Below are 11,271 nucleotides of genomic sequence, written 5' to 3'. Positions count from 1 at the left end.
GCCAGTGGAGGGAGCACAACTTTCTCTCCCAGGAATACAGCTGACATAAAAGAACAATTTAAATGACAACCCTTATAATGGCAGTGCATGGGATTACAAACAGGGATTACAACCCTATAATAACCACCCCGGGATTACACATAGCCCACAATCCTTAATCTCAAGTGTCCCACTGGAGTCCCTCAGATTTCTAGAAGGACTTTCTAACTGCAATGATGGTTAAACCCAGGAGCAGCTTCCCTAGAGAAGCTGTGGACTTTCCATCCCTGCATGCTGTTTAGTGCTGGTTAGACCAATCCTTGTCTCCAGTAATTCAAACAAGGATGGTCCTGTGTTGAGCAGGGGATGTGGAGGGCAAGATGACCTTCTGAGGACCCATCCAACCTTATTTTCCAAGACCACGAAGTAGATGGTTATGCTACAGATCCTATGGCTGACCCACCATGCCTGCTCAACTCAGTAAGCTTGGAGCCTGCTTTGTACAGCCTGCTTCCAGAGCACAGTGAATGTACCATCAAGACAACATTAACCTAATTCTTCAAATCCGTGATCTCTCTCCAGGGGGAGGCCTTAGCAACAGGATTGGTTTTCTTGTTTAATACTAGATGCCTGAGGCTCACATAAGAATTCTTATCTAGTATGACAGCAAGAAGAGCCCCCTGCTCTCAGTATTGCAGGCCATATGCTGTGACAGCCAGTGACTGCTGTGCTTCAGGTATAATGTCAGCAAAAACGGGAACTCAGAAAGCAATGGCTTGTGCCTGGCCTCGGTCTCCACCACCTGCTGAATCATTTCTGCATTGAGATCAACTGCTCAACACCCTGCAGCCTAAAGCCACAATCCTGTCCAGGCTGCCAAATGCACCTGGTTCACGTGGACTGCAGAACAGTTCAGTGAATGAGTTAATCTAGGTCTAGGTTGGGAAGAGAGAGACCAGAAGACTTACTGGCGTAACGGCAGCGCAGTGAAAATAGACTGGTTCGGGCATGACAGCTGGGAGCTTCACCCACTGGAACGTCTGCAAGTTCAGCTTCCAGATGTCTCCCAAGATCACTTCTCCATTGTAGCCGCCACAGACGAACACGTCTGTAAGAAGGGACAACAAACCCGCAGTGTTTAAAAGACTAACCCAGAGGGAGTAGCTATCGCCAGCTCATCTAAGAGCTATAGCACATCCTGTTACTAAAGCTGTTCTAGAAAAGTCAGAATTAAAATAAATGCCCCTTTTAGACCAATGCGAGAACAGTCTCTTAAATTCTCACCATGGTATAGGCTACCTCACAAGGACTCATCCCCCACTCTTATATGTACAGACCATTTAAGCCTTCATAAAAATCCATATGGCGATCCAGCAGTGACAAACACCTGAGTACTTTGAACCACCTCCCCTCACTGGGAAGTGGGAACATAGCAGCCATGTTTAGTGTTCCTCCTTTTTAAGAGACAGTCACTCTTAAATTAGTATGCGTTTTACATATGCTGCCCTCTGCCCCTGAGATGCATTTCACACTGTGCAGTGGATCCAAGAAAGAGATGTGTAGCAAGATAATTTGAAGAAGGCAGGAAGGAGACAGCAATATGTCCACACACACACACACACACACACACACACACACACACACACGCATGCACGTACACGCTTCCCAAGAGCAGCTGTGCTCCTGCCTCTGGATCCAAGTCACATGCAGCTCCGAGATCCGTACACCACCAGGACAAGCCTCCTGCACAGATAATCCCCAATGACACTGCTTCTAAAACATTTCCAGTGCAAAGCACTGGCTGTGCTTCCTTTCATGTAGCAGGCAGTAAAGCTGACTGATCAATGACAGGTGTGAAGGAGGGAAGTCATTTGTGCATATGCTGGCTAGATTGTGAAGTGCATTCATGGCAGACATGTGTTGTTCTACATCGAGGTGACTGCACGTTCAAGCATAAATCATTTCAGACAGTCGGTTATACAGCTGCAATTATACAACATTTTTAACCGGTCTGACTTGCATTGGTTTAGCACATAGACATAAATTAGAAGGTGATCCAGAGCAGACAGGAGCATCTATCCCTGGGACCCTGCACCTTGCCACTAGGTGACCGGAGAACAGGACCCAACTAACTTGCCCTGAATGAACAACTAGGCAAGGATTAGCCACAGACACGACACACACACACACACACACACACAGGTGCACTGGTATCATTTTACAGTTGATTTTTCCTCATGGTCATCCTATAACATATTCAAGCCAGTCATACTGGAGTAAGGGATCATGTTCTCAGTGGTGAGAGATGACAGAACAAGGAGAAACAGTCTCAAGTTGCAGCAAGGGAAGTTTAGGTTGGATATTAGGAAAAACTCTCTCACTAGGAGGGTGGTGAAGCACCGGAACAGGTCACCCAGAGAGGTGATGGAGTCTCCAATCTTGAAGGTTTTGAAGACCTAGCTAGATGAAGCCTAGGCTGGGATGATGTAGCTGGGGCTGGTCCTGCTCTGAGCAGGGGGCTGGACTAGATGTGACCTCCTGAGGTCCCTGCCAACCTGAATTTTCTATGACTCTATAATCACAGGCCCACACCTTTCTTATGTTGGTGTGTTGTCACATGCCCATGGCCTCATGTTAATTCAGGATTTTCTAGAATAACACAGTAAATGAAGTCCTGTGTGTTCCAGAAACCTGATGGTGTAAAACTGGAGTTGGCAAACTACAGCCAGCCAAGCACATCTGCACAAGAATGCACCATCTAGTGCCCGCTTCTGGCCTGAAGAGCACAGAGCTGTGTTAATTCGGCCTGCTGAAAGGTTACCAACCCCTGGCTGGGACCTCTTGTCCCATCGGCACAAGGACAATTCAGAGAACAGCTCAACTTTTCAGGCAGTTTAGTTGCTATGGGTATTGCAGACTCCTGCTTAAAGCAGCTGGTTTCAACAACGTGACCCATGAAGGTTTCATCCTCCTCTGAGCTGGCTGATAAGACTCGGGGACTAATCCCACAAGGTGCTACATCCTCAACTCCACTGAAGTCAGTGTGAGTGAAGGATGCCAAGTAACTTGTGGGATTGTTCCTTCATTTGCAGTTGAACAGATTAAGATCCAAAACACAGCTCTTTGGATCACCTGCCAGGGAGCCTGAACCCTTGTGCTATTTCACACTACTACTGGCATATGTACTCAATGTACATGTGGCTTCAGAAGGCAGATCCACCGCTGTCCTTACCATTTTTTATTTGTACACAACTGTGGCATCTTCTAGCTGCTGGGAAACCTTAAAAAACAAAAAACAGAATTGGTTTGCATCAATTCCATCTGATAATTGTGGTACTCAGTTAAACCGCTCAAGGGCCAGTCAGGACACAAGCCAGTTGAAGAATAATTCTACTTTTTCTTTCAGAGAAAACGATCCCGTAATTAAAATTATGATCACACCATCTAAAGTCACTTATTTATTCCTCCACTAGATCTGAGTAATTGTAACTCTCCTCCTTTTCCAAGAGTCAACATAATTAAATTTTAACTCTGATCTGCATGCTAGAGTTGAAGTGTTGTTGTAACCTCAATGGTACAGGGAATACGTGAGAAGTAAGGGTTTTTTCTCCCAATTATACAGTTGATCCAATAAAATGATTTCACCAAAAAACCTCCTACACTCTAATGATAGGGGAGAAGGGGGCCTCACAGAACCACATCTCAGTTTGGGCCACTACAGGATAACACAGCTCCTTACCCTTACTCTGCAGGCTTCCCTAGTAACTAATAGCCTGACTGTTCTGAAGGGAATTAGGAAGTGACAGACATGTCCAACTCGCTCCCCAGGGAGGGTCTGACCGCGACAAAGCTGCCAATTTGAAAAAGGTGAGATGTTAAACTACTAATCTGTCTGATACAATTTATTTGTAGCTGTTGGGGTCAAACCAGCTGGGTTTCTCAAGCAGTGCAGGCCTTCTAGCACACAGCAGGTATTAAGAAGGCTTTAAAGCATCCTGGCCTTGTCTCTTGATAGGACACAATCTTACCTGCTGCCTGGGTTTTTATAGGAGTGGAAGCGTTGTGCAATTCCAAACTCACCTATTTTTTCATGGGGTTTTGTTGCAATTTCCTCCCAGGTGTTTGTTTCAAGGTTGTACGCATGGATCTAAGAGGGACAGAGGGGACGCATTAGCCCTGGCGGCTCTTACTGTACCAGGTATGGCGGTGACCAACAGGAAGAGATGCTGGCCTGGTTCTGAGCCCCCTTTGATCTCATCGCTGTTGGGCAGAGTTGAGGGGGCCCTTATAAAAAACAAACCCTGCCTTGTGCTTGGACAAAAGACCAAGATATCAAACCGTTGCCCACATCATCAGAAAACCACCTTCCAACCTATAATGGTTACACTGAAAACTACTGTTAGCATCCCACAGCTGAAGGGAAAAAGCACACCCAGTCTGTTCATACAAGTCTTGATTTAAAAATAAAACAAACGATCCCCTCTCCAGCCCTCAACAATAGTTAGAAAGCAAGATTTTATTTGGGGAAAGAGATACATAACGTAAAGACCAGAGTGTTAAGAACAGGTTTGAGTGGCGTTAGACTTTTCTTTTTTAATAGGCAGCATCATTTCAAGCCCTTTTCTTTACTATTTTGGCATCTAAAAATTGATTTCCTTCCCCCAACAAAAGGAAACCTTGACTATAAAAATATATATATTTTAAGGGGGTAGGAGACAAAACCCGCAGACACTGGAAACCCAATTCCATTAAATTCCCTTTCTTGGCAATTCGCACAGATGGTGCACCCGCAGAGATGCCCTGAGGAAAATAATCTTTTCTTTTAGTTATGTTGAGAAGCTGATTTCTGTCACTGGGGCCACCAGAAATAAGTTTCTCTAGGAGAAAGCAGTGGTCACCGAGGAACCACGTGAGCTTGTAACAAGTAGGCTTTTGTAATACGCTCTTCTGATCACCCAATTCCAATCAACTTCCCCAAGCAGACTCGGATGCTATGTTGGCAAAGGAGACAGGGCTGGTTGTGTCCTGTCCTGCACCATCCCTTGCACTGCAATATGTCCAAATCTATTTACCTTATCTAAGGAATAAGCTGTCCAGGAAGTTCCACCTCCCAAGATATAAATTCTTTGGCCATCATGTGCGATTTCATGTCTATACCTGAGGGTGCAAAGCCAGAGACACTTAGTACCACAGGATGTTAATGCAAGCAAGTTACTAAGAAGTATTCTGGAAAGCGATTAGCTTCAGGGGTTTAGGCTGATACTCCTGAGCTCTGAGATCCTAAAAATTAGCCTCCCAAGTCAGGAGTTTGAAAGCACTCATCAAGCAGAGGGAGAAACTGCAAAATTCACAGGTCACACCCTCTAGGAGAATAAGTTAAAGAGGACCATGATGTGTTAAATCAGCCACAAGTCATCAAGGTAGGAACATGGGACTGGAGGGAACATCCTAATGCCATAGGCAACCACGTCATATAATCCTGTTTGTTAATTTACCTGGTTTTCATCTTAAACTAATTGGAAGTGAGGCAACAGAATAGACAACCTAGGGAAGCTGTGGACTCTCCATCACTGAAAGTGTTCAAGAAGAGGTTGGACAGCTGGGGATGATCTAGGCGCAGTGATGCCTATGTTGTACCATGGGTAGTTCCCATGCTTCTGGGTTTCATTGGTTGCCTCTGCCCTTGTTTCTGCTACATGTGCCAGGTGTTATTAAGCCTTCCCAGGGGCAGTGGGTGTTGGCTGCAGCCAAGACTGAGGACTTTGACTGGGCTGTGCCAATGGTCCTGCTGGGCCTTAAAGCCAGAGGTTCCTGGCTAGAGGGTCTTGCCCCTCCACTCAGGATCAGACTGATGCCAGTCTGGGGTTGGGAAGGCATTTTACACCATGGTCAGATTGATATGGATTAGGGGGGATGGGGGGGGGGGGTTGCCTTCCTCTGTAGTTGGGGGCATGGCCCTCTACCAGGGATCTTGAGTATATATTGACAACATTTCATAGAAGCAGGACGTTGGCTACCATGGTTCCCCTATTTACGTGTGAAAGGTTGCTGTGTTAGGTTTATGTTGGGCCAGGGGTGACAGCAGTCTTATGTAGAGTTTAGATTATGGATTTATATGGAATAGTTTGGATAGGGATGATACTGCCTCAGGCAGGGGGTTGGACTAGAAGGGACCTCCAGAGGTCCCTTCCAGCCCCACTTCTCTAGGATTTTATGATCAGCTAGAAAGGGCTCAAGGTATTGTTGCAACTGTCTTGTGTAAAGCTGGCATGGTCCCATACTGAACTTCGATCCCACCCCTCATTACAGAACATGACAGGGATAAAGTCCGGTTGAGGAATAGGCTATTTCCTCCCCCGGCAGCTCACCAGCCAGGACAAATCCCTGCTGCTGTTTAGTAATCCACAGTTTAGTTAAATAAGACTTCTCTCTTTGTCCCAGCTGGGACCCAAACAGCTGGAGGTCCTGGAGCTCTAGCTATGAAAATTTCAAATCTCACAACACTCATGGGACTGGTGCCAATAAACAGACCTTTTAGCTCTTTCAGTTCCTCTCCCTTACAACAAATGCAGCCTGTTCCCTACTGGGAAGGCTCTCTTGAAACAACACATTTTCTGCCAGAGCTGAGAGCCAGGGTTTAGTTTTCAAACAAAACCTTGGAAACATCCATTCAACACGTGGATCTTGGAACACAGACCACACAGGAAGTATTAAAACAAGTCCATGTCTCACCTCTCCTCTGGCATGTCACAGGACATGTTGTTTGGTTTTAGTTGTATCCATTCCCTGGTGTTAAGGTCTAATTTATGAAGATCCGTGCTGTAAATATAGCCAGTTGTTCCTCCAAAGACATACAGAGATCCATTAATGATGGCCATTGCCTGGGAAGGAAGGAAAGGAAAGCCACTTAGGAGGCATCAGGTCAATGTATTCAAGGAAGTCAAATTTCCCATCTTCCCCAACCCATTCCGCTGCTCTAGGATGCTGGCACAGAAGAGATGCTGGTGAAGGGAGAAAAGGCTTGGCTGGTGGGTACTCCATATAGCCTAGTGATGTCCTGGCAGAGGTGGACAAGCAGACACTTCCAATAAGATAGGAGATATGAAACAGCAGGTAGGAGGTGGCCCCCCAGCCCAAGGGCAAGTACATGGGCCCCAATGTGCCATGGAAAAAGGCAGAGGTCAGAGTCTCTAAACCCAGCATGTCATGTGCTCAGTACCCCTTATAGTTTCCATGGGCAGAGAATGCAGCACAGGTGTCAACAGCAACACCCACACAGAGCCCCCAAAATCCAAAAGGGAGAGCTCTGTTTAAGAAAAGCCTTTTCATTTTATAGCAGAGGTAAGCTCCTCCACACTATCCCAGTTGGTCACCAATGTACCAAAACCTGAACACGATAGATCCCATTATCCACAAGAAGCAGTTCACATGTTAAACAGGTCACTCACAGTGCACTGGGAGACCCAAAGGAGAGAGTCATGCTGGTGTTCGGTGAAAGGTGGGGTGGCCTAGGCAGGCTTTACGGATGCAGGGATTTTTACAAGGCACAGGACTGCTGCAATAAAGGAAATCCCAAGCCTACAGGAGGGGGAGACTAAGGCAAACAAAGGGGAGACAAGACAGGATTCCCTGGAAAAGCAGAGCATAGTGCAGCAGGAATGCAGTAGGATGCAACAGGGTAGAGCCTGAAGGGAAGGGTGCCCAGCTTAAATGGGATGGGGTCTGCCAGGGGAGGGATTCAGAGAAGGAAACCTGAGATGCGAGCTGCCAGATGGAAAAAGGTGAATCAGTGCAGCAGGGACCAAGAAGTCAAAGCACAATTAACAATCCTCCGGAGCAGCTGATAAGTGGCCAGAATGGCAAGTCTCAACAGATGATTCTCTGATCATTAGCAAACGCTGTGCACAGTAAACAGGCTGCTTCTCCCCTCTCCCTGCCCCCCAAGTCTTGCACAGCCTTTATAACTCAAGTGCATCTGAAGGGTTCACCCATCCATGGTTTTGGCCATGGGCGCAGGCAGGAAGCAGCAAAAGTCATCAGGGGCAGTTGGAGAGAAAGAGAGATGGACACTTCTGCTTCCCACCCCCTGACAAAGCCCAGCAAGCACTGAGGATCCCCTCCTCTTGAGTCCAGAGCCTAGACAAAGAGCATATGCACAAGCAAGAAGCTTGTGGGGCTCCCATTAGGGCTGGAAGTGGAAGGAACCTCACGAGGCCACTCAGTCCAGCCTCCTGCTCAAGGCAGGATTATCCCTGACTAAACCAGCCCAGCCATTACCTGCACTACTAACAACATTGGTAGAGCGCTGCTGGATGGCACATGAAAATCTTGTGGATTTTCATGACAAATTGTCAAGCTGTTTGTCCCCAGAGTGCAGGATGCATTCACTGCTACAGGGCTGATCAATGTAAGGCTTCATTAGTGACTTTGCAACAGGAGTTTTCAACACGGAAAAAAAATCAGGTGGATTAAAAACAGCTCTGTTATTACAGCCAGTGTCTAAAGCTGTCATTGCACTGAGAACTGCTCAAGCGGGTGACAAAAGGGAGTTAGGAACACATGCATCTTCCAAGCTGAGCAGAGCTGAGCTGGGCACTGCACCTAGCCAGGGTTTCACTGGGTACCTGTCCATATATGCGATTCGGTTTCTTCCCTCGACAGCTGAGCAGGGCCCATCGCTTGTACTTCACGTTGCAGACATGGACGTCGTTGCCATTACTCTCACCGAACGGGATCCCAGTGCCGCCAAACACCAGCAGGTTGTTACCATGCAATACAACTAAGTGGGGGGAAGAAAAAGCACAGGTCTGGGCTACGTGCAGTGCTACGTGCCACTCTGCAGGAAGGAAAGGGACTGCGTGGCTCTGCCTCTGCTAAAGCACTGAGGCCAGACAGGTGACACTCGGTAGGCTGCACTCCGTGCTTGGCATTAGGATCATGCCGTTCTGGACAAAAGGTGAGTTCAGGTTAAGTGCTCAGATACCATGGAAACAGGGCCCTGCACTTCCAGACAACTAGTGCATTTGGGAGGCTTTGGGATCCCTGAGATGCTGGAAAAGGGGCTGATTTGTAGAAAGGGCTGTGCACTGGCCCTCTGAGACAAATTAAAGCCTTTCAGGGTGTCGGGCTCGGCACCCAAAATCCCTATTGAAAAATCTGGACTGGACTTGGAAAACGCTGGTTTGAGCTGGTAAACAGAGAGAGAGACAGACAGACAGAAAGGGAGAAAGAGAGAGAAAGAGCAGAAGAGAAGAAAAGACTGAGAGAAGGAGAGAGCAAAAGAAAATGAGCCAAAGAAAATGAGCGAGAGAGAAAGAGAAAACAGGGCCAGGGTAATAAGTGATTTGTCAGCAGACACACAGGAGTCAGACTGGAGCCCAGAACCCCCATCTTCACTCCTCGCCCCCACGCGAGTGATTCACAACCTGGCCTCAGGGTAATGGCGTTCCTGTACTCACGTGACATGGAGGCGAGTTCCCTGGGCATGTAGCCTTCTGTGCCCATTTGATGCCATGTGCCTGTGGCAAAGTTGTAGCGCCAAAGCTCCCTGAACAGCGGGTAGTCTTCATTCTCCGGCCCCCCAGACTCATCATAGTCTGGATTATACCCTCCAAACACATACAGGTTGGCATTGTCTGCTACGCACCGATGGCCGCTCCTTGCTGGCGGGGCTCTGTAACCTGGATGGGGAAGAAGTCGTTTCGACTTGGTTACGCCCAGAAGAGGGAAAGCAGGTCCAGTAGGGAAGGAGACGCTTGTGGGCCCCAGAGGCTCAGAAGGAAGCCAATTAGAGCGATCGAAATGCGAGTTTCTGTCCAGAACGGCTGGAGGCCGAGATAAGAGGCAGTTTGCATTAATGAGCTGATAGTCAGGATTTCCCTAATGAGACACCCACCTCTACACACACCCCTTATCTTGCATTCGTGCATCCAACATTGCATCCTCTCTAAGAACATAAGCGCCATCCTGGGTCAAACCAGTGCTCCACCTAGTCCAGTATCCTGCTTCCAACAGAGGCAGGAGCGGACGCTCTGCAAGGACACCATCCGACCAGATATCTCTAGAGTGATCTATCCTTTATTCCCTGGATTCCACCATTTACTGGGCTAGAGATGCCAGAGGAAACATCTCCAACATCTCAAGATTTGTGTTCAGTTTCCAAGCATTTCATGCTATAACATGGAAGGGAAATGAATACAGCTCTTGCTTTGGCCTGTCTCTTCCTCTGCCCCCCTTTATTGCTAACTCCGGCTGAGTCACATCTGGATTGCAAGCTCGCTCAGGTGCCTCTGGAAAGCACCTCATGCACCTGTGAACTTGTCCACTTAGCAACACAGCTCCCAAACAGTCCCACAGCAAGTTCCTGACAGGCAGAAATGAAGGTTTTAGCACTCCCAGGCCTGCTAAGAGTGTAACAGGGAGCCCAGGTGAGAACAGAAGCTGAGCAGGATTAAGCTATTCATGAGTACTTCAAATAGGACAGGTGATCCAAGAACACAAGCTGAAGCTGACAGCAAGCCCCCATCGGTCTCTCTCCCATCAGCAGGCAGCAAAAACCTGGATAGGAGTATCCTGCAGCTCTACCTTCCTTAACACAGGACCAGACTTGCTTCCCCTGCGTCTCTTCTCGACTTCCCCGAGAGATTGAGGCCATGAGGAAAGAAGTGAGTTCTTGTTGGACAGAAGCATATGAAGTCTCAGGCAACAAACAAGCGAGCGATAAAAATACTTCCCAGCTTATGAGAACATACAAGGAGAGTCTGGCAGTCACATGGCAGGATGCTTCGTGACTCAGAGCCAGAGAGGAAAGGGCTAGAGCAGAGCAGGCAACCTTTTGCCTGAGCCACCACCACTAGGCTGAAATGCCCCCCGAAAAGCTCTACCTCTACCTGGGATCTCTTGAGTATATATTAACAACCTTTTGCAGCAGCAGGTTGCTGGCTGCCGTGGTCCCCCTGCTTTCCCTGCGGTAGGTTCAGGTGTTGCGCTGCATCAGGGTTGAGTAGTTTTACTAAGAGGTTAGATTATGGATTTGTACAGAATGGTTTGGACAGGGATGATCCTGCGTCAGGCAGGGGGTTGGACTAGATTGGGGTGAGTGATTATTCGGGCTGGAGGGCCCTTAAGCAGTTTTGGTGAGCTGTTGTGGCCTGCGTGGGAGGAAGGGCAGGTGATGGCCCAGCTCAGTGCAGTGGCCGGGGGGAGGAGGGGCAATTGATGCTATCTGGCCCCAGGCCTGTCCATGCCATCACCGGGGGCACCAAACAGAGCGGGCAGGGTGCGCGGGCTGGG

At 48.0% G+C, this 11,271-nt stretch overlaps 1 protein-coding gene across 2 annotated transcripts in view; it reads right to left on the bottom strand.

Annotated features, from left to right (window-relative positions):
* The window catches only part of KLHDC10 (kelch domain containing 10), a 36,531-nt gene that overhangs the window by 5,762 nt on the left and 19,498 nt on the right, over nt 1-11,271 (bottom strand). For both annotated transcript variants that reach the window (XR_002090284.2, XM_019487640.2), the window contains exons 2-8: nt 9,438-9,659; nt 8,604-8,758; nt 6,712-6,860; nt 5,052-5,136; nt 4,060-4,126; nt 3,212-3,259; nt 948-1,087 (exon numbers count right to left, since the gene is read on the bottom strand). Coding sequence is in view for 1 of the 2 variants with exons in the window: in XM_019487640.2 (XP_019343185.1) it covers nt 948-1,087; nt 3,212-3,259; nt 4,060-4,126; nt 5,052-5,136; nt 6,712-6,860; nt 8,604-8,758; nt 9,438-9,659 (866 nt within the window). In the remaining variant the exon portion in view is untranslated. The remainder of the gene's footprint in view (nt 1-947; nt 1,088-3,211; nt 3,260-4,059; nt 4,127-5,051; nt 5,137-6,711; nt 6,861-8,603; nt 8,759-9,437; nt 9,660-11,271) is intronic.

The sequence above is a fragment of the Alligator mississippiensis genome, chromosome 4 (genome assembly GCF_030867095.1).
Source record: "Alligator mississippiensis isolate rAllMis1 chromosome 4, rAllMis1, whole genome shotgun sequence".
Classification (NCBI taxonomy): domain Eukaryota; kingdom Metazoa; phylum Chordata; order Crocodylia; family Alligatoridae; genus Alligator; species Alligator mississippiensis.
The sequence above is the reverse complement of the archived record's forward strand: the minus strand, read 5'-3'. Positions and strand labels throughout refer to the sequence as shown.